Consider the following 24,163-nt stretch of genomic DNA (forward strand, 5'->3'; position numbering starts at 1 on the left):
GCTGAACGTGTACTCTTGGGATCTCTGTCATCCCTTCTGCTGCATCTCTCTGACTCCAGCCAGGGAAAGCAGAGAATAAAATAGGGAGATTTTCCAGGGACAAAATATGGAAAATCTTCCTGTTTTAAACTTTGTAACCTTAATTCCATCTGCAACATCTATTTTTTTCCTCATGTAAAGTAACCTGTTCACAGATTCCAGGAATTCAGGTCTAGACCTCTTGGAGGGGCTGTTACCTGGCCTACCACAGTCCACCCTCTGGCCTACAAAGAGTCACATTTCATCCTATTACAGCATCAACTCAAAGTCTTAAATCTCGTCATCTCACAAGTCCAAAATCTGGATCATCCAAATCCGAGCTGGATGAGTAATCCATTAAGTACGGCTCCTGTGGAAGGACTTCTCTCCACCTGTGAACCTGTGAAAATAAAGAAGCAGCGTGTCTGCTCCCAACATGCAGTGGCGGAACGACATGGGATAACAATGACAGGCATGCCAGTTCTAAAAGGGGAAATTGAAAATTAAATGGAAGCACTGCTCCAAAGCAGCTTGGAAACTCAACCCAGCAAACACCATTGGGTTTCCAGGCCAGAGCTTATCCAGTGTCATCGTCAGCTTTGCCCTTCAGGTCAGATGTCAGAAGAAGATACTGCAAATGCCTCTTGGAAGAGACTTGAACACCCCAGGCTGGTGGGGGAAGAAGCCCTGCTTCAGTCCACGTTTGCTTATCATGCAAATGTTATGCATTTCCACCTGCACAAAACTACAGGCACGGAAGTGCATTTCCACCAGCTGCAGAAGTGCAAGAGGCAGGAGTGGAACCTCTGGTGAGGGATGGAGATGTAGAGCCACCCACCTGGACTGTCCTGCGGCCACATCTCAGGAAGGACTTAGCACAGGTGATGTGGTTGAGGAACAAGGCATTAACAAGATTTGACCTTGGCCCACCATGAGCCAGCCACAGTTTTAGCAGACATGTTGCACTGGCTTAGGATGCCAGGCTTAGTAAAAGTGGAGAGTGACGTGCCAGAATTAACATGCCACAGAATGCCATGGCTCCCTGCTGGGTCCTGTCCTTGGTTGGAGCCTGCTGACCCCACCCCTGCCCGGATGGAACTTAGCCCAAGCACGTGACTGTGGTTCAAGTCTTGCCCCTCACATGTGAAAGTGTGCCTTTTTGAATACTTGCCATTTACTTTGCATGAGCTGCTTTTTTGCTGGAAACATGTTTATTATGTTCCGTGTCCTTATATTTTAAGTTACAACCCATGACTTTCTGCTCTAAGTGTGAAGGAAAATAACTGATATCTAAATTTACAAAATTACAACTCAAGGAAATATTTTAACTAAAACAGATGAAGAGTACAATTTTCACCCATGTCAGCCTGTATCTGTTTTTTGTTGTATATCTAGATGTCACTTCCAAAGATGATTGGTTCCCAAATTCTCCACACTGCTAGTTACATGCTGATGACATCATGGTAACTCACATCAAATATAATGTCTGTTCACCTCGCTGGACTGTGACATTTTAAAGGTCAAAAGCCAGGTGCTCTCACCTGTTTATCTCAAGACTTAACCTTGCATATGGAAGACAGCAGGCACCCAGTCAAGGTTGCTTGTTTGTTGATTTGAAATCATTTATCTCTGCTATTTTTCTTCCAAAAATGATTCCTCTAGAGCCCATATCTCCTCCAAAATTGAACTGAACATTACCTAATACAGTAAAAAATTAGAAACAATCTGGATATTCATTAACAGGGTATTAATTTGAAAAATCATATTGTGATCTATTTATACCGTGAAATACCAAAAGTCATTCAATGACTGTAGCTATCATCATGAAAAGAGACTGTGGCAAACTTTTGAGGAGTAAAAGCCAGCTGCCTAAGGAATTGTGGCAAAAAACAGAATCTTACCGACACAGTTTATTAATACGAGTGGAAAATACTCTTGAATGATAAACACCGAATGGTCACAGTGATTTCCTTAGGGGAAAGGGAAGAGTGTAGACATCGCTTTTAGTTCGACATTTCCCCCACTGTCTTAATGTTTTTACATTAGTTTTAGATTTTTTAAAACATAAATGACTAAAGTTGCCAATGCCGCTGGGAAACCTTCTGTTCTTTCCTGCCACACGCTTGTGGGAAACACGTTTCCTGTGGGGAGCTGGTAACCCGCCTGGCGTCTTTCTCCCCTCTGGGCCGGGAGGTCTCTGGTGGAGCAGCTGCTCAGCTGACATTTACTGAGAAGAAGCCAGCCTGGCCCGGAGCAGCTGCCCTGTGTCACCGCACATTCCCTGTGACATCCACACCCTTCCCAGCAGCACCTGCCAGATGAGGAGGCCACGGCAAAGAAAGCTCCTTCACAGCTCAGTAGCCTGGCTATGGGCACCGCGCCAGGTCCAGGGGAAGCCACCTGTGTGAACGTTTTGAATGATAAGAAAGCCAGCCAGCCCCTTTTTTCAAAGAAGCTACAAATCAAAAGGATGAGCCCTCGAGGTTTTGTGGAAAGAAGGAAGGGGATGGATGGACTTGGAGGGTCTCATGCTGCCCTCGACCCTGCAGTCTCTGCGCCTGGAGAGAGAGAGGCTCTGGCTGGATTACTGTCGCTGCATTAAAGGCAGATGGAGTCAGCCGACCCAGTGGCCAGGCAGAAGACACCCTTTCCTTCCGCGCCCCTGGGCGCTTGACGAAGAGGCCGATCTTCCCACACAGAGGAAAAGGATGGCTGTTTTGAACAATGATTTTGAAAACCACGGACAAAGTCTCCCGAGGCCTTGTGGGAGGACACAAGGCAGAGCTGCCGTTTCCCTGAGGAGGCAAATATATTTGATTCCTGAAACCCGGACTCTAGATTTAGGAAAGTACCGTGCTGCTCCAAGCAGGAGCTGCTCAAACTCCTTATTTTGGTCAGATGTTTTTAGACAGTTTAGGATCCCAGCCTCAGAATATGCTGAAAGTTCTGTACCTCTAGCACAGAAAAAAGAACTGTGCGTAACGTTCATATAAAAATATACAGAACTTTGAACAAAATATCAGGAGTTCACAGACAACCTCCTGAATCCTATATCTGAGCTTCAGATGAGAATCTTGGTCAGGGACTGATCGTGCCAGTGACCTGTTTCTGTATGGCTTCAAATAAGAATATGTTTTACATTTTTAAAAAGGTTGTTGAAAGGATGAGGAAGAGGAAGAGAGAAGAAAAAGTGGCGGAAACCCTGCCCGCAAAGCCTAAAGTATTTATTCTCTGATCCTTTACAGAAAGTTTTTAACTCCTGATTTAGGTGTTCATGGATAGAAGATCTCTTTAAAATTTAATGGTTTTGAAGCAAAAGCAAGTGTGCTTTGTGGAATGAAGAAAAGCGTGATTGACATAATTTTATTCTCACACTTAGATCAGATAATTTATGATAAATTCAAGCCATTGAGAATATAAGGATATTCTCCGTAGAAGGGAGCTAACCACAGGCATCAAACTCCAAAGAGCCAACCCTTTGCATTTTTACTTGTAATTAACACTTGATAATCGATTTGGCTGCTAATAATATATCTCTTTTGAAGGAGTTGCTATTAGGTCTATTCAGTCTCTGCTTAGCCTAAGCAGAAGAGGTGGGGAGTTCTGGAGATCTTGTTACTGGGGGTGGCTGTGTTGTTGAATTAAAAGATTGTCATGAGTTTAAAAAAATCCATCAATTTCTGAGTAGGTAATTACATGGTCAAAAAATTAAGATAATCCGTGTTTATATTCTCCTTGTGAGATTCCTCCTCACAAGTTTAGAGTTATTTCCCGTCATTTGCTGGTTGACTTTTATAAGCTAATGGCCATTGGTCTAATCTAAAGGCCGTCACTGGTGGGTGTGGGAGCCACATGGCCCCATCCTGTTAGGAAGAGTCTAGGGAATATTGTTCAGAGTGTGTACATCACGTTGCACGCAGTAGACAACCACATGGCTTCATGGCCATTCAATAAGTATTTTACCTTTCTACACCGAATTTCCTGCCGTGGGCTAAGGCCATGGTTCTTAGCTCTGGAATGTGTTCTCATCACCTAAAGACCAGTGGGACACACTAGGAACTGAGTTAATCGAAGTGTAGGGGAAGGGCCTGTGCCTTTGTATTTTAATCAAGTTCCAAAGCTGATGCTGATGCAGCAGAGGTTTGAGAAGCCTCGGGGCTGAGCACAGGTTAGGTGGGGGGAAGCACACATGCAGATTAGATCCTCAGGGAGCCCAGCTATCCAGAGCAGACCACTCAGCCGTGAAACAGTTGGTGTGCTTCGTGTTGGGGGCTGCAGCCCTGGCCACCTCTACCTATGAGATTCCAGTAATGCCCCCAACACTCACCCAGCTGTGACAACGAAAAATATTCCCTGGTGGCAGAGTCACCCTGGTTAGGAACCACTGGTCTAGAAAGAGTCTGGAAAAGAACCATATGCTTTTTCATCCATTTGATATCCAGTGAGTTCCTACTGTGTGCTGCACAGTAGGGAGCACAATCAAATAAGATGATGCTCCCTCCTACACCCTAGTGCCTTGTGAGACCAGACTCAAACATTGAGTGTTATAGGCACTCTGAAAGAAGCCTGGCGCTATGAAGGAAGGAGCAGTGGGGCTGAGGCAAGGCTTAGAAGTAGACAAGGCAGTGTTCGGCTTGAACCCTGGCAGCCGCAGCTGTCAGAGTTGATGGCTTCAAGGTGGAAGGGAGAACATTCCAGGGGAAGGGATCAGCAGGCCTGAGAACCCCAGACAGCCTCTCCTTATTCTTGGCCAAGCATCCAGAGGCTCTCAGCTCTGCCATGGGGGTCCCAGGTATCCCCAGGCTCGGGTCTGGTCCCTGGTCTATGCCATCATCTCTGGTGGATTCTGCCTCCCCAGCCTGCCTTGCTGGGTTGCATCAAGGCTGGACTAAGTATGTGGCTTCATATTTCGACTTTGCTTTGGAATTCTCTGTATCCCCTAACCCAGCTCTGCTCTCAAATGCCTTCCAGACAACCCACCTGACTCCTCAAACCAGTATATGGAACCCGGGCCAGATCCTGCAGTCTCAGGAACCCAGGCACGATCCTGCAGAGACCCAGCACCTGAGCTCTGCTGGTTATGAATTGGAAGATGAGATGAAGGAGCTCAGGAAGCACCTGCCCAGGGATGTGAAGGGCTGGGCCACCTGATGAATGATGATTACAGCAGGGCTGGAATCAGGGCTCAAGGACATGTGGGTGGACTTAGTATGAGACAACTCCAATGGAGTCCAGATTCTGAAGGCCAAAAAGGAAAGGGAGAGAGGAGAGAAAGAAACAGAGACATAAGAATACAACCTAGCCTTGAACCAGGGTATGAAAGCTCTTCCTCCAAGCCTGAGGTTGTAGATGGGTGTGAAACTGGGAAATATCTGATTGGCTCCAGGCCACAAAATTGTACAGTTCTCTTCAGTACTCAGTCAATATTATGAACAATCATGAGATAGTTTAAATCTCGAGCTAAACCATTTTACTCTCGATGCTGTATGCTGTCTTCAATTCCATTTTCTTTTCTTTTTTTGCAAATTGAGACTGCCCCAAATAACTCAGGATGGGGCTTGTAACACAAAGTAGAGTTTAAGAAGCAGGTATTCAAATAGTAGAACGAACATCTGATACTTATTCTGTAAGCATGGAGCACAGAGGTCAATCAGTCAGAGTTAACGTGCCCCCGCTTTCCTGAATTCCAATCCAGGGGAAGGGCTGAATTCTCAATAATAGCCAACTGTATGTCGCACACTCAGCTGAATGCCAGGTATGGACATAAGGATGATACGCTTTCTAATCTCCAGAAAGTCCCAGTGCAGTAATGAGGTCACAGCCTAAATTATTCCAATGCAAAATCAATGATGATCAGTAAACAAGGTTCAAAGGGCTAAGAGTAAAGCCTAATTACGAATACAGTCACTACCCACGATCTCATTCCTTGGTTTTCTCTGTGGTTTGATCTTCAGTATCCTGGCCATCTGAAGCAGAGACACGTCATTCATGGAAGATGCCATAGTCATATAGGTGAACATGTGGTTTGAGTTTTACTTTGGGTCCTAGGAGACCACTGTGTGTTGAAGTTCAGTGAGTGGTGGAGATTCAAGGAAATTAGATTTCAAACAGCATGGAAGACACGGGAAAGGAAGCAGTTTAACTAGTTGCATTAAAAGAAAAAATATATTGGTCTTATAATTGGAAGATATAAAAATGAATTGTTTTATTTTTTATCTGTTAGATAAAAAGATTATAGAATCCACTTTTAGCAGGAACTTCCCAATGACGTAGCAACTGACAATTCAGCCACAATTGTAAAGATTACTAATAAGGATGAGATATTATACATATTTTTGTGCTTTTAAGAAATGGTCTACAGGTATTTGTCTTAATACTGTGTTTATGCATAGAATTTTGCCACACTCATTTCTAACCAGGCACAGAAATCACGTTCCTTGGGATGGGCAGAAGATGGTTTAAGTATAATGGGTGGGAGGAACTTCCTAGATTGGACATTGATTCATTGTCAAACACTTACCAAGGACCATGATTACAACTAACCATTCAGGGAGCATCACAGAAGGTTATCAGGTTGTTTATTTGTATATAGTGAAACATCTTGTTAAATTTCATAGTAAACATGTAGAGACAAAAATGTGAGCTGGGTTCAAGTTGTGATGCTTATAGCTTTATCACGTACTGTTAACATGATTGTAATATTTCAATCCTAAGCTAACATGACTTTTCCTTAACATGCTGATAAAAAGTCTTAACCAACAACAGTAAAGGCTGAAATTTCTGGTTGAAAATAGTAGAACTTGCATTTATGGGGACGTGGGAGAAACAGGAAATCCTCCTTACTGCCAATGTGAAAATCAAAGGTTCTTGTAAGATATGTTTCATGCACTGAGGTATAGTTCATTAAAAGTAGAAACCCAAGCCCAAAGGCCTGTAGGAAACCATTACCCATTGAAAAGAGACAGTTTATATAAAAATGTATACTGAGCCTCATCACACCGGTGGACAGTATGATAACTCCCTCTTGAAGGCTGTATCATCAGTGCTGTGTGGGTGTGGGTGTGTATCTCAGTCACTCCCCTTCTCTGCTGAGACCTTAAGCAGAGGTCTCATTTATTAATCTTTCTCATTTTTCAATATCTTACACATTTTAATGAGTAGCCAATTAATAACTTTTCAAATTTTGGAGGAGACTAGACTAGAATAGAATAGAAATTAGAAGAAAGAAAAATGCCAGGATTAGTATTGACAACTTCTAATGTTATGTTCATGCATAGAATTTTGCCACACTCATTTCTAACCAGATGTAGACATCACTTTCCTCATGATGGACAGAAGATGGTATAAATACAATGGGAGGGAGGAACTTTCTTGATTGGACATTGATTCATTGTCAGACATTTACTAAGGACCGTGATTACAACTAACCATTCAGTGAGCATCACAGAAGGTTTCAATTATTTCCTATTGGTTGGTCCCACATATTTAATGATTACCAATGAAATTAGGGCTGATCATTAGGAAGTTAATTTGTGAATCAGAAGGCAGCCTGCCTCCAGAAAAGGGATACTCGAAGAAAAGGCTGAACACATTAGTCAAGGAAGAGTTGCAGAGGGCTTTTTCAGATCAACGTGTACACACACTGCCCTAAGGTGCTTTCCAGCCTGAATTTCATTAATTCTATTTGGAAATAGTAACTTTAGAAATATGCTACAAAGAACCAAACATAATCACACATTGCCAGGCAACATTCTTCTGGCCAAAGAGGTCTGATTTGGAATCTTTGACAGAGTTATTATTTTAACAGCTTCACAGCTCAACCTGGTGAAAATCATTTCAAGAGGGAATGATCTAAAATGCTTCTTTAAAAGGGCCATTCTTTTACTTTGAAATATCAAAATGCCTCTCACCACCTTTTCCCTAGCAGAAAGTTAGTTCCTCTCTGGCCCTTACCACGGATTGTGTCAGAAACAAAGGTTGACCACCACAAGATGGCATTTATAAAATTTTACACAAAGATGCTGTCAATATTTGCCTAGTTAAATTATCTAAGAAGTTGAGAAATTTGGTTTATATTTGAAGATCAGCGAATGCCAAAAATACCAATTTGAATTGTATAATCTTTCCCAGCATTACACGAAAAGTGGTGATAGAGCCTATCTTAATACGTCTATGGAACTTTTTAGATCTCAAAAAACTATGTTCAGTAGCATTTTAACATGACACCTATTTTATTTTAATTCTTAAAAAATCATATTCTGCATTCATATTCAACATCAGGCCTGAAGCCTTCTTTCCTATCTTCACAGGTTTTATTCCATCTCCTCCTCAGCTGAATGCTAGGTAGAGACATAAGAGCAACATGCCTCCTGCCCTCTAGGAAGCCCCAGTGCAGTACTGAGGCCACAGCCAAGTAATTCCAATACACACCCAAGGGTGATCAGCAAAGGAGACTCAAAGAGCTAAGAGAGTGTGAAGCGGGAGGCTAATTGCAAATAGGTTGATTCCCCAAAATCTCATTCCTTTGTCATCTCTGGGCTTGATCTCCAGCATCCTGGCCATCTGAAGCAGAGACACGCACTTATTATGTGGCCTTGGACAACCTCTGAAGCTCAGTTTTATCATGTGTAAAATAGAATTAACTATAACAGCAAAAGATGTTATGAATATGAAATTAGACTATCTGGGTCAATTATAGTGGGCTAGAGATTCATTTCATTCAACTTCTCCAGATTCCCTCCAGGCTCACAGATTCTTGGGGTCTGCCCCACGGCTGCCCCAGCAGTCAGCAAAGAACACAACCCTCCTCCCAGCCAGACCCTCCCTAGAGAGCTAGGGTCTGAGTTCTCAGCATCAGCATCACCACAGATAATGCAGGTTATCTGCCTCCACCCCAGACATCTGAGTCAGAGACTCCAGCATGGAGCCAGAAGAGTCTGTGCTGCACGCACCCTCTAGGTGATTCTGATGCTCCCAACATTTGAGAACCATCCTTCTTTTCCTCCCACTGTCCCCAAGATCCTTAAATTCTTTCAATCCCTTTGTACCACCCACTAACTCACCTCCTCCAGCCTCCCTTTTATAGGTTGTATTGTCTATAGTAAGTCATTGCAGAAATTCTCTCCTGGAACCAAACACTAACCATGGGTAGGAGAAGAACATACTCTCAGGTGGTAGAGTAACTAAAAGCAACCCAAGACTTTCTTTCGAGTAGGATTATCTTTTTAGGGCTAAAAGATATCTCTGCTTCACAGCCACACATTTCATTACAGTGGGCCCCATCTGTTGCCATTAGCTAAGCATGTGCTGGAACAGGAAAGAGCTTGGAGCAGCCCCTTCCCATAAGAGGTATCATTCACATCAGAATGACTAAATTGTCACAGGAACCTCTAACTCTGTCCTTAGAATAAATTCCTAGAAGTCTGCTTCTGGTTGGGCCAAGATAGGTATCTTTTGTGGCAGATGTATTTCAGTAAGTTAAAAACTCTGTCTTTGAAAGTGTTTGAGACCTCTCAAAGAAGAATCCTTTGAATGAAAAAGCTTCTGATTGTACGTGAAGTAAACCTAGAAGACTTTCTGAAAGTCCCCCACCGTCTGTGGTCATGGGACTCACAGACTCTGTGTTAAGAGTTCTGCATTGTCTATTCCAGGAGTTGCATCACAGACATCTGTGACTTACCTGACTCTGGGATGTGTTTTGTGAAAGCCATCCCTGTTTATTAAAGATATATTCTTGATAAACATTCTGAAAAAGTGGGGAAAAAAACATTTCCTTTAAAAGTATGAGAGCAGATGGATATGGAAAGACATTCTTTTGGTGACAGCCATGAAGATTGCTGACCTATGCTTTTGCTTTACAGGAATGTTAGTTCGGCCGGAGAGGAGGCTCGCAGAAGGATGCGAGAGTGTGATGGACTCACAGATGCCTTGCTGTACGTGATCCAGTCTGCACTGGGGAGCAGTGAGATCGATAGCAAGGTTGGTTGTATTTGCATAGATTAAGCATGTTCAAGAATAAAGACTCCCACAGGACTAAACTATAGCTAACAACCCAGAAGAGCCAACACAGTGTTTCAGACTTTCCTTCTGAACTCTCTCCTGATTTCCTTGTAAGAATCCAACACTTTTTACACTGGGCTTCAGATTCAAGCATGGTACTAGATACGTAACTTCTGATTAGCCATGAGTAAATATGTAGATTGTTCTAAGTTATTCAAACCACAGGTGTTCCGGTTGAGTGTATAAACTTGAATACTACATTGCTCACAGGCTTCTGATTTTTATTTAATGTAATCCACTGTCAAAAGAAAAGACAAGATGTTAAAACTATCTGACAGAAACTCATTTTGTAACCCAGGCTCTGTTACCCAGGAGTGCAGTGGTGCAATCAAGATTCACTGCAACCTCCACCTCCTAGGTTCAACTGATTCTCCTCCTGAGTAGCTGAGATTACAGGCATGAGCCACTGCATCCAGCCCTGAGATTTGAATAATCCCATAGTCTTATAAACTTGCTTTTTAACAACTGTCAATTACATTAAGTGCTATTTTAAAAGGCCTGCAAGATCTAAATAAATGTCACAATGCTAAATAAATGAGGCTTCCCAACATAATAAATCACCAAAGTCTATTCAGTGTCTTAGTTCATAAGCCAGAATAGAATTGGGTGGGCTTTTCTGGTGTTTGAGCTATTTTGTTTAGTCTTAAATAAGTTTGATTCATTCATATGTTTGTAAAGTGATTTCATAATATCCTGTTACAAACACAAACTTTTACCAATACTCATAAAGTAATGCAGGTAATAAATGTGATTTCTTAATAAGAATTTCTCAAGAGCCACCCTTATCGACATTCTTGGCCAAGTTCTTCTTTGTCATGGGACTGTCTCATGCGCTGCAGGATGCTTAGCAGCATCCCTCGCCTCTGCCCACTGGATACCAGTAGCAGCCCCATCCCCACCCTAGTAACAAACAAAAACATCTCCAGACACTGTCACACATCCTGTGGAGAGCAAAATTATCCCTGGTTATGAAACTCAGCCTTAATCCTGTGATTTTCATTCTGTCTCTTTATTAGAAGTGCCTTTGGAGTGTTCATGTAAATACATCTGCCCAGACCCTATTGCAGTCCTCTGAACCCAACTGTCTAACTCTGGTCTCAAGTTTTTGTACCTTTAGAAGTTCATCAAGTCATTTTTTGTATATCTTAGATTAAGAAGCTGCCATAGTAGATAGAGCTCTAATATGACTCTAATTGGGAATCTGGTATAATGTAATTTAGTTACAAAGTTAGATAAAGAACATATAAGTGTTTCTATCCATGTAGTCATGAATTGGCTGTGTGTATAAGTGAGCACAGCACTTCTCAACCCTGACTACACATCAGAGTTACCAAGAAATTTAGAAAATCACTAATGCCTGAGTCTTACTCCCCAAAGATCTGAATGCAAGGTACCTCTGGGACTTCAGCCCTGTGAGTACGAGTCCACCGCAATTATGAGCACTGCTTGTCATCTTTTACCTTCTGCGCAGTTAGGCTCACATCCGTTCATTGACTGTATGTTTTTAATTTCAAAGATGAACATGATGTACCAAAGAGCAGGCATTCCCCTTTCACAGAAGCCCTTAAGTGACCATTTTAGACCTTTTAATATCATCGGCAGGAAAATTAAATCCCTAATCAAGTGACCAGTCAAGATGTCTTGAGTATTTACAAATGCTTGTTAGCGTAACGCATGCATTTTCAAAGAGCTCCTGAAAGTAAACCACTGAGACGGCGTGCTCAGCATCCTCTATTCAGAGTGGTGAAAGAGTGAGGCACTGGGAGACTGTACCTTTGACTGTGATGGTTATGAAAAGAGCTTTGATACTGGCTGGACCTTGCAGCTGAAAATAAGAGTCAACAGCCTCATGCTTTGGCCAAGTGTGGTCACCGGCACCAAAGGTTAAGGAACTCTTCAGGAGCCATGCCAAGAACCCACAGGGCACGAGCATCTCCTTTCTGATGTTTCAGACAACCAGACTCCTAAAACCCTGGGAGACTTTGTAGTGCATCTTTTCTAATGTCCGAATTTTTCCCAAAAGGGGAAGTTGAAATAATTGGGAGTATTCACGGCTGGAGTCAGAAAAGTCAGTATCCCTGGCGGAGTAAGAAGAGCCCTGAGCTGGCATCAAGACAGGGCCAGTGCACTGTGCCATCTCCACCTCCCACTGGCTGGAGCGTCACACCCAAGTGACCTCAACTCTGTGACAAGGAGCATAATCATAGCTGAATGCTAAGGCTGTTGGAAGGATCAGGTGTGATCAGTTACTCAGCAGGTGCTTCACTGGCTGGATTGTGCTACGTATTATTTTTTATGTTATTATTATTTTAACATATTATTATTGTACCATCATTTTCCACTCAGCCCTCTGCTTGGCTGCTTTTGAGCTTTAACAATGACAACTTGAGGGTGATGGGGCTGAACGAGTACACCTTCTTTTTAAGGCCCAAGAAGTTAATATATAAAAGAGCCTGGATTCCATGCAAGATTGTGGCTCTGGTCCTGCCACTGGGCCAGTGTGTTGACTGGATAACATGTGGTAGACCACTCTTACAACTTTCGGATTAACCCTTTCTAATAGAAAATGAGTCAGAATGATCCTAATAGTCAAAAAGAACTGCAGACAGCCCTGCTGACAGCAGTGGACATCCCAGGCAAAGCTGCCAGCTGCCATGCTCCTGCTGGGATCCCTAGGATTTTGCCTTCTCTTTGTCCCCGTCCATTACAGAAAAGCTCTCGAATTAAGTTACTCTTCCAAACCAAGCCAGACTGAGAAACTCCAGGAGGCTTAAATGAGAGTTAAGTGTGGTCCCTGTGACCTTCCTTCCCACATTCCTCCCTCCCCACCCAGCCCCATCCCCACTTTTTCTCTCTTCTTCCAGCTTCTTCCCAAATCATTTCCCCAGCTGCAGCAGCTCGATTATAAAGCATTTTTCGCAACTGCAGATTTATTCCCCAGTCGTCATTTGTTAAACAGAGGAACAGCAGTGCCTCCGGGGAAGACGAACAGTGGGATGAGAAAGAAGTTTATTCCTCCAAGTCTTTGATGTAAGAAGAATCAGTTTGAGCTGACTTAAAAATCATTCTGACTTATGCCATAACATTTTCCTTTCAATGAGAATCGTTTCTTTCATGCATCGCCCTGAGTTTACCTGCTTTCATGCCAGCCAGTCCAGTTTTTGATGCTGAGAGGACGCTTGGAATAGAAAACCAGGTTGACTCAGAGCCTGTGGGATTAGCAGCCCATGACACCTTGAAAAGCTGACAAGAAAGGTGTGGAATGATAAAGGCTCCAGAGATACTTCCTGAAAACTAGTTTTCCTCGTAGATTTTCACGCCCTTGGTAATAAGTACAAGGCACCCGCTACCTTTCACCAAATTCCAGCCAATGGAGGGAAACAGTGCAGGCCTGCAATCCCAGCAGCCCTGGCTCATTCCAGTCCCTCCCCAGGACTGCGCAGAAGCAGCTCAGTCTGGTGGGAGATACTCACGGTTCGCCTCTCCTCCCTTCACCCGTACAGTGGAATTGTGTTACGTGCCTTCACGGTGGCTATTACGTAGCAGGTGCCTGAAAAATGATAGCCAACTTGGTAAGATTCTTAAAATAAAACTTGGCTCAGTTTATTTTTTTTTTCTCATCATTATTTCACCTCTTTTAAAATTTGGGTATTTTCCCCCTCTTTCCATGATTCCTGCAGTCAAAAGGTCAGTTTTGTCTTTTTTTTTTTTTTTCCTTTTTTTTTGTGTGTGTGATGGAGTTTCGCTCTTGTTACCCAGGCTGGAGTGCAGTGGCGCGATCTGGGCTCACCACAACCTCCGCCTCCTGGGTTCAGGCAATTCTCCTGCCTCAGCCACCTGCGTAACTGGGATTACAGGCACGTGCCACCATGCCCAGCTAATTTTTTGTATTTTTAGTAGAGACGGGGTTTCACCATTTTGACCAGGATAGTCTCAATCTCTTGACCTCACAATCCACCCACCTCAGCCTCCCAAAGTGCTGGGATTACAGGTGTGAGCCACCACGCCCGACCAGTTTTGTCTTAACCAGCAAACTTTTTCTTCAAAAGGTCAGAGAATAAATATTTCCAGCTTTGTGGGCCATATTGTCTGAGTCACAGCCATGTAATTCTGCATCACAGCATGAAAGCAGCCACAGACCATTCATAAATAAATGGGTACGGCTGTCCTCCAGTAAAACAGCCAGTTTGTAAAACTGGCTGTGGGCTGGATCAGACCCCTGGGCAGCAGTTTGCTCACCCCTCTTCTTAGCAATCAGAAGTTATTACAACTGATATTTTAGCAAACACTTTTGAGCAGACACTATTCAAAGAGCTATATGTATTAGCTTGTTAACCCTCACTGCAGCCCTGTACATGATACCATTAATATGACCCTCAGCTTACAAATGAGGAAATAGAAGCACAGAAGGATTCAGCACTTTGCCCAAGGTCCCACAGCTTGTTAAATGGTGGGCCCAGGATTGGATGCCAAGCTGGTTAGCCCTACGTCACACGCTCTAGACCTCCGCGCTGTGCCGTCTCCTGCCATTGCTAATGATACGAACCTTTGAAGAGCATTTCGTATGCTCTGGCTTTCTTCCCAGTACTTGTGTGCTTGTCACTTTCCTGTTGCTGTCATAACCAATGACCACAATCTTGATGACTGAACCCAACACACGTTTATTATCTTATAGCTCTAAAGACCAGGAGTCTGAAGTAGGTCTCATTGGTATAAAATTAAAATGTTCTAAGATCTGTGTTCCTTCCTGAGGTTTTGGGGATAATTTGTTTTCTTCCCTATTTCAGCATCTAGACCAGGCATCCCCAGACTTTTTGCACAGGGGGCCAGTTCACTGTCCCTCAGACCATTGGAGGGCGGCCACATACTGTGCTCCTCTCACTGACCACCAATGAAAGAGGTGCCCCTTCCTGAAGTGTGGCAGGGGGCCGGATAAATGGCCTCAGGGGGCCGCATGCGGCACACGGGCCGTAGTTTGGGGACGCCTGATCTAGACAATGCTACTAGTTTGCCTCGTAGATTTGCACGCCCTTGGTAATAAGTACAAGGCACCTGCCACCTTTCACCAAATTCCAGCCAATGGAGGGAAACAGTGAAGGCTTGCAATGTTTGGATTGTGGCCCCTTCCACCATCTTCAGATCCGGCAATGGCCAGCCACATTCTTCTCACATCACTGTGTCTCTCCTGCCTTCGTCTTTGACGTACAGGCCCCTTGTGATGACACAGGCCTACCTGAACAATCCAGATAACCTCCTCTCTGACAAGTGACTGATTAGCTTAATAATTCCCACCTCCTTCCAGCCATGTGACCTAACATATTCGCAGGTTCCAGAGACTAAGATGTAGACCTTGTGGGAGGGCTGTTTTTCTGCATACCATACACACATATTTTAGCTCCCCTAATGCATGAGCAACCTAACATGTGGGTCCTGCTGTGCCCATTTTACAGAGGGGAACACTGAGTCCCGGAGATGTCAAGTGCATTGTCCAGAGTCCCACAGCTAAATCAGACATCTAGGGTTCTACAGGTGTCCAGCTCCACAACGTATGTCCTTAACCACTGTTTAACCTTTTTGCTAAGAAAACATGAGTGTCAGCCATCTCAAAAAAAAAAATGCAGACAAAAAATATTTATGCCCCCAGGTGATCACAGCCACTCACTTGGCTAGGACAACCCTGGTTTGCACCTGTGGCCTCTTTGACACTCAGAAAATGCTCTGGCGGGCAGTAAATGTGTCACCCACCAGAGATGACCGAAATTCTAAGTCTGTGACTCCTCATTACCTGATCCCCAATCCCCAGCTGGGGAGTCAGAGGTGGGAGTGCTGTCTGTTAGTGGAGATTTGGGATCTCTCCTGGTTGTGCATTCTTCCCTTCTCAAACGTGAATTTCAATCAACAACGACAGATGTTTATAGAAGTAACTTCTGTAAGTAGTTTCTTTGTTGGGGGGGATGGTCCTAAGACCTTTCCAAGTTTCTCTAATTGTTTTGCACTGTGGCTGTCAGAGTTGCTTTCAGAAGCTGGCTGCTAAACTTCCAAAGAAAAACGTGTTCGTGGGGAAAGATGCCTTTCCAGATGGAAGAATGGAGTGCTGAGTGCTAGTTTTATTCATTCCTTCCTCTGTTTCCCCCTTTTCTTTTTTGGTTTCTGCAGACCGTTGAAAACTGTGTGTGCATTTTAAGGAACCTCTCGTACCGGCTGGCGGCAGAAACGTCTCAGGGACAGCACATGGGCACGGACGAGCTGGACGGGCTACTGTGTGGCGAGGCCAATGGCAAGGACGCCGAGAGCTCTGGTTGCTGGGGCAAGAAGAAGAAGAAAAAGAAATCCCAAGATCAGGTAATGCAGGCTGCTTGCAGCTGCATGCAATTACCCCCTTCCCTAATTGCAACTTTGATATTTCCTCTGTATATAGAGAGAGCGAGCCCTGCATTTTCATCAGGAGGTAAAATCACTCATCCATCTGCACAATCTTCCTGTGGGAATTTCACAACTGAGACAGTGGGACATGAAATGACTTCCCCCACACCTCGCAGTTGAATAGGAAATTTCTTAAAAAAGAAAGAAAAGCCACCTGAGCCCCTAGCAAGCTCTGACATTCCACCTCTGAGTAGGCGCTGTGTTAATTCACACGTTTACCAAGGGCAGTGTCGGAGCCAGGCTTGGCGCCAACCAGGTGGCATACGAGATGTGGTATAAGAAGGGAAACAGAGAGAGGGAGACTCAAGATCCAACATGTATTTAATCGCTGGTTTTGAAGTGTTTGGATTTTCAGTCTCACACTTCCCATTGGAAATGGGGTAACAGAGAATTCACAGCCCTTCCACAGGATGGCATTAGAAGCCTGGCCATGGAGGACAATTCAGATGAATTCAGAACAGTGTTCAACTAGAGCCAGAGGCCACTTGAGAACAGAATGGCCCTCACCTGCTGTAGCTGGAAGGAGTTTCCCCTGTAGCTTAACGAAGGCCGCTAGGCAGCACCCCTGAACCTGATGCATGAGAACAGCCTCCACCCCTGTCCCGGGGAGCTCCTGAGAGACCAAACCCCTCACCACAGGCCCCCTACCAGGACAGGGAGTGATGGGAGATCAAAGTGTCCCCACCTTTGCTAATACCGGAACAGAGGCTAACTTCAGGGCCTGGAAACTGATTTGTCTCATCAAAGAACTTAAACAGAGTGCTAGCTTTGGAGACGTAAAGATGGGTATCATTTGTCCCTGGAATCTCTACTACAGGTTAAGTCAGGCTTTTAAAGAGTATTTGAAGAGTAGAGAAAATAGACAATACAAATAAAGTGAAAAAAGCAACATAAAAACAAGTGTGTGCATAAATACAGGTATAGGTGATACGGACACAGGCTGGCCGGTTTGTATGACGTGTCATATGCAAATACAAAATGCCATTTGCATGTACAAAATGTATGTGTTTCTTGAAACAGCAGAGTAAGATCCCAGAGAAGATAATGATGGATTATTTTTGTATTTCTGTATTTATAAATTTTCTACAATGGAAATTACACGTGTAATCTTTGCAAATGGCATTGAAAAATAGTGTTCAAAAAGGCACTAAGTTAATATATGCTTATAAAAATGTATTGTTTTTTCAAATAGATTTATACCTCACTGAAAGGTTCAAGAGATTATTTAACATGAAAGGTTATCTAGTCTACAACACAGACTTCCAGGACAGAGGAGCCAAATGTTATAACAGGAGTAAAACTGATCCAAAGAGTAATTGGTTAATGATGGCCTCCAGAGCTTTTTCTGTTCCAGAAATTTATGTTGACCCTTACATTTGGCATTGGTATTCTCAACCTGAAAAAGACACGATAATATTCTGCATGTCAAATTTAGCTATAAGAAAAATCTCAGAAACTTTTTTTAAAATCCCTGTAGGGATAACCCAAGAAAATATATGACACAAAGATATGTTGCATGCATGCTCTTGGTTCAAGAAGTGGTTGCTATTGAACCATGCTGGAAGTATCAGACTCCGAGCTCCCATGTGCAGAAGTGTTGGATACTCTATGCATCACGTTCTGGTCTAAGAGGTCCTTGCAAACTCGGCCATTTCTGAATCTGCTCTGTGCCTGTTGCTGAATTCTAAGGAATTGCTAGTTTCTCTAGCCCATTTCGGGCAAGCCACCCATGAAACGGTCTGCGTGTCACCTGCCAAGAAGGCGCATCACCCAAGAAGGTGCATCTCCCCCAGCAGGACCCTCCCTTCCCTCAGCAGGCCTCGGTGAAGAGTTGGTGGGGCGAATCCAAAGTTTGGGGTCCGTGGAAATAGGAGGAGACAACATGGATTCATTTCCTTTTTGTACCTTTTGTAGCAATAAGCATTTTTCGGTTTGTATTTCAACATGATATATGGCCAACGAGCCTGTGATGGCGTCCAGAGGTGGGTGCTGTGTAAACGTAGTTTGGAGGTGATGGGATGTTGTCCTCCACCAGCTGCTAGTCAGGTCAGACCTTCTTCAAGAGGTTCTCAGTGTGAGACTGACCGTGTGCAGAGGGTCACTGAGAAAGGCAAAACTAAATAAGCAGGATCTGCTGGAATTCTAAATCTCCCTTTTTGGCTTATAAATCAATTTAAAGTTATTTAATTCAAATGGGTAAAAAATATGTATCTATCCACATGGGTGAGGACACAAACCTGTCAGAATTCAAACCGGATTCTGATCCACTGTTTTTATCTGAGAGGCCTTCTTTCATGATCATCTTTGTTTCACAGCTGAGTGCACTGTAGTGCACTCAAAAATATTTAAGAGTAAATATTTTTGCTCTTTTCACCTCTTTCTTAAGTCGTAGATGCCCAGTGCATAAATCAGTGGGAAGATTCACCTGTGATATACAGGGTGATATTTTATGCAGAAAGCAATAGGAATGGGCTTCTGTTTAAAACTTCAATATCCCCTTATTTTTTCCGTGATAAAAGATACGTCTTAGAAGAACTTTGAAGGCTTCTTCCCTGTACACTTCCCAGCCCTGTCTGAGGGTCCCGCAGCCCAGCCTCTAGGCTTCTGTTCATGCTGTTCCACTGCCTGGCACTCCCTTTTCCCACTCCACTAGTTGGAGAATAATCTTTCAAGAGCACATAAAACATCCCCTCTGTTTTTCCAAGACTTCTTTCAAGTAAACAATTGCTCCTAATCTACTTCTCCATAATTTTCTTTAAACTTCTCTGCTAGTTATTATCATATGATGGGTTAAGTATAGCAATTGATCCCCAAAAACAGCAGATTTTCTGAGGCAAAAGACTGTATGGGTCTTATATTCAGTCTGTGACTTATAGCCCAATGCCTGGTCTCAATTAGGCTGTGGCCTATGGTGGCTCTTAGCTCTTGCTGTGGGTTTAATTTTGGGTGGATGCTCATAGCTGTGACTTTTCCCAGACTTGTCTGTGTCTTTCCTGGAGACCCCAAGGGCCACTGTGAGCCAAGCATCTTTGGCTGCCACCGCCCCACCAATCCCCATCGTGTTTTGAGCTGTTCCTCAGCCTTTTCATGACAGTGCTTCCTTTACCTCATTGTTAGTATTCTCAGTCTGCCATAGCCACCAAAATGAATGCACCATCTAAATTACTATTATTATCTAAGAACTTAAGTTTATATGCAACAAATATATATGTGTGTGTATGTTTCAAAGTAGCCCTGGAGAAGCAGGACTTTTGATCCTGCCAGACTAAATGAATTCTTTGCACTGAAGGCATTATGAGATAGCATGAAGTCCCATCACCTGCAAGGGTTTCTTGGGTTTTCAGGATGTCAGTGTTGGCTACCCCTTCTTCAAAAGCTCACACATTGCCTGCTATGTCATATGGATGCTCTTGACCCTAAAGTGAGACTCTAAGGCTAAATAAACAGCATGCAGTGTCCCAAGGCACAAGCATGAATTTTATTACTAGTTCAAATGACCACAATGGAGATTTGAACTTAACAGTTTCTTCTCATTCCAGACAAAATAGGTACTAATGATAAATATCTAGGTATACATGTACACACTTAACATGTATGCTATGTGAGTAAAATAGCACTAAACTCTAAGAAGAAAATAATACCCATACCTTCAGCATGCCTTCTCCTAGAAAGATTCACAATAACAACTTAACATCTGAGCATATACCCTTTCAGATGTTTTTCTGTTAGGGCCCATATCAGACAGTAAATTTCATAAGGTCTTATACTTGGTATTTCCACTGATGTAGAACTCTGGTCTCTTGAGTCTTCAGAGGTCGGGCTCCTTGTATTTTATGGGGATCTCATCTTTAGGGTGCTGGCTTCCTCCTCATGGTCCAGATTCTGGCTCTTCACATCCATAGCTCAGGAGCAGAAATGGGGGAAAGAAGACAGGAGTACCCTTTCCTTTAGGGCCCCACCCAGAAGATTCACGCATCGCTGTTACATCCTTGTGGCCGAGACTGGCTCATAATAGCACCAGAGCTGCGAGGGAGGCTGAGAATTGTAGTCTCTTGGGACAACCATTACCCTAGGTGAACTTCGGGCATTCTGTTAATAAAGAAAGAAGGCACGTAGTGGCCTATTCAGAGTGTGCAGTGAGGAGGGGCTCTGTGTCCCTATGAGGAAGGGTCTCTTATCAGTGAAATCATTTAGCATTATCTGCACATGGTAATGAAAGAAAACCCAAGTTGTATTCATTTCACTGCCTGTACATTCCCTGCAAAGAGTTCAGCCTCTTAGTACCTGCCGCCAGGTGTCAGCCCCCACCGCCCACCTTGCCGCACCACCGAGGGCCAGGAGAGGTTTGGCACAAGTCTGCTCTGTGTCACTCTGCTGACCGCTTTATGGCGGCTTATCGTTGGACACAGACTGACTTCTTTCCTTGCTGATAAACAGTTCTTCACACTGGAATGCAGGAGAGCTACTGTGAATTCCGTGGTGGAGGACTACCAATCCCCTAGTCTTAGAAAATGAGATTGCTTCCAAGTTTCTACTAATGTAAACTGTAATCCACATCTGTGTAGTTAAGTCTCACCTACACCCTTAATCACTTCTTAAGAATAAATTCTTAGAAGTGAAATAGCGAGACCAAATGCATGTTTTTAAGACTGGATACACAAACCAGAATTTATCTTGATCACTGTAAATGTCAGTGACAATTTCTGTTCATGGCCTCCGTTTGTTTCTTATCACTCCGTGGATCTGCTCTTCATGACATTTGGATGCGACTAGGTTTTTATTTCCTAATATCACAGGTTATTTTTCTTTTTTCCCAGTTTTCATTTTCTGATTAGTAACATACTTTTTCTTTTGCCGCTTAATATCCTTTCCTTTCTAACCATCTGCTTCTTTCAGCTGCTGCCCATTCCTCTTGGCGGGTTCTAGTACGGTCTCCCTCGGCTTTCACCTCGCCATATGCCAGAACTTGTGGACTCAAGGCATGATATTTCATGTCCTGGAAGCAGCATATCTCATGAGCCTGCAAAGATCACGGCTGCACATTTTTGTGCAGCAACTCTCCTCTGCCATTATCCATGGATGAACCAGATTCCTCTACTTCTTTCTCACCTCTAGTAGAAAACAGAGCCTGCCACTTAAGAGTTCTGCTCTTTTAGTTTCAGTGAGTTCATAGACTTAAAACTCTGTCTCAGGTGTCTCATTTAGTTTTCTTGATTGCATTTTGTCTCAGTCTTCCACACCATCAACACTGTCTTTTACAACTTGACCAGGGCTTCTGAAATTCAACACCAGTCACAATTGGGACAGCATACCTCTCTGTTGCAGGGAGCTGGCCTGCACATTGCAGGGTATTTGCCAGCCTCCCTGGACTCTACCCACGGGATGCCAGTGGCACCTTCTGCCACAGTCATGACAACCAGAAATGCCCAGGCATTGCTGCGTGTCCCCCTGGGTGTTAAAATTGCTGGTTGAGACCATTGGACTAGATTGTCTTTTGAAGGACCTATCACCAAACATATAACAAATAACCAAGACCACAGGATTATCCGAAGGAAGTTGGCACATCAGGGACAAAGCCCCTTTAGAAGGCAGTAACAGGGACGGCTGTGGCCCAGGTTTCCCTAGATGTGGATGGCAAATTAGTAGCAGAGAGAATTCTAGATGAGCATCAGTGATGCCCCAGTTGGTTCCATCACAGTGACTTTGGGACGGGACAGGCAGGCCCAGTCACGTGAGCAGCCTTGACAGCTGTCCTTTATAGGGCAACAGCACAGTGGCTGGTCTTATAATGACAGTCTATGGAGTGGGCAGCATCACCAGCCTCACTCCTGAGGGATGTGTGCCCACCTGGCCCCTTGGCTTCCAACAGGAGGAGGTACATCAGCAAGGCTATTCCTGAATCTCTTTTGCCCTAATGCTTTGTTCAGATGACACCTCATCCTGCCTCTTTAATGCGGATTTCTAATCTCTCAAATGCAAAACCCCTTCTTTCTTTTGCAAGGAGAGCCTGGAGACAATGCAGTGCCACATAAATACAGATAATGAGCCATCAACTCGATTCCCTCTTTGCACAGCCTCAGCCTCAGCTGCAGCCGAAGTCTTCTGAACAGCTCCTAGGGGGATTCAGACACTCGCATACCCTTTTCTTTGAAATTCCTAAGAATCAACACAAAGAACCACTACTCTCTGGCTTTTTACAGTTAACTGGAGTTTTAAAACACCCATTACCTCTATCCTTCCACCTTTAAGCCCCCAAAAGCTGGAAGTGGCCATGCAACGCTGTAAAGGCAAATTATGTAATTATGCTGTTCAAAGCAGGCCAAGCAAGAGTGGCAGATGGGGGATGGACTTGGGTTTTGATTGTTGCTTTTTAAAGGAGGTAGGGCTGGCTGCAGCTTCATTAAACCAGACCCTGCTTGAGAGAACATTCTCTGACAGTTTACCTACTTAGAGCCATCTTTTCTTCCTACATTTGGCAATGTGTGAGTTCCCCCAAGAGGAAAGAGTGGGATCTTAAAATCAGAACGTTTCCCCGATGCTGCACGTCCACTCCCTTTATCTTGCAGTATCTCTGGTCTGTTGTTGATTTCACTGAAAGATCTTTAAAAATGAAAGTGAGCCTGCACATGTGTGATGACTGTAATGCTCCCTAATTGGTAGAGAAATCTAGGTAAGCGAGATGCATTCTGCTGGTGAAGCTAGCCTCTTCTGTTGATGTTCTGAAGATGGGACTCAGCAGTAAGAGGCCTTTTCTGCACACAAACTTGATTGGCGGAGACCGTATGAAGCCGATGACATTTGCGAAGAGGACCTGTGTATTTTAGCACTTTTTCTCCTGAAGTGGAAATCCTTCTCCACACTCACTCACTGCTCCTTGCCGGCGTCTCCTCGGTACTCAGCCCAGTGCACTGGAGATCAAAGACTAGAGCAGTGGTAGGACGGCTCAGAGGGAAGAGAAGAAATTGTCGTGTAATTCCTCTCATTCATTAGGGGCTTTATGAATGTAATCATTAGAGGAGTCCTGTGAGTCCCCATAACTTAAGGAACCCCATGTTTACAAAATCTCTTTTTTTTATATAAAGTATATTGACATCTTTACCTTCAGGGTTTTTTTGTTTTTAAGACAGAGTCTCGCTGTGTCGTCCAGGCTGGAGTGCAGTGGCGCCATCTCAGCTCACTGCAGACTCTGCCTCCCGGTTTCAAGTGATTCTCCTGCCTCAACCTCCTAAGTAGCTGGAATTGCAGGTGTGCACCACCACACCTGAATAATTTTTGTATTTTTGTAGCGACAGCATTTCACCATGTTGGCCAGGCTGATCTCAAACTCCTGACCTCACCTAGCTAATTTTTCTGTTTTTGTAGGGGTGAGGTTTCACTGTATTGACCAGGCTGGTCTCAAATTTCTGACCTCAAGTGATCCACCTGCCTCAGCCTCCCAAAGTGCTGGGATTAAGAGCATGAACAACCGTGCCCAGCCTATTTTCAGGTTTTTGTCCCTAACTTACGTCTTTCTCTTCATATAAGGAGCAAATGGCTTCCACTCTTTCATTCTCAAACCCAACTGAGATAGAAATCTTCGAAATATAAGAAAATCCAAAGAAAGGTTTCTTTCTTTTTAACATACACGTTGAGCAGATCCCCACACATAAGTTATTTTCTTCCT

At 43.8% G+C, this 24,163-nt stretch overlaps 1 protein-coding gene across 12 annotated transcripts in view; it reads left to right on the forward strand.

Annotated features, from left to right (window-relative positions):
* Nucleotides 1-24,163, forward strand: part of CTNND2 (catenin delta 2) — a 937,699-nt gene that overhangs the window by 780,543 nt on the left and 132,993 nt on the right. For all 12 annotated transcript variants that reach the window (XM_039468167.2, XM_039468169.2, XM_039468187.2 and 9 more), the window contains 2 exons: nt 9,879-9,996; nt 16,234-16,419. In XM_039468167.2, coding sequence (XP_039324101.1) covers nt 9,879-9,996; nt 16,234-16,419 — 304 coding nt within the window. The remainder of the gene's footprint in view (nt 1-9,878; nt 9,997-16,233; nt 16,420-24,163) is intronic.

This window comes from Saimiri boliviensis, chromosome 1, assembly GCF_048565385.1.
Source record: "Saimiri boliviensis isolate mSaiBol1 chromosome 1, mSaiBol1.pri, whole genome shotgun sequence".
NCBI classification, from domain to species: domain Eukaryota; kingdom Metazoa; phylum Chordata; class Mammalia; order Primates; family Cebidae; genus Saimiri; species Saimiri boliviensis.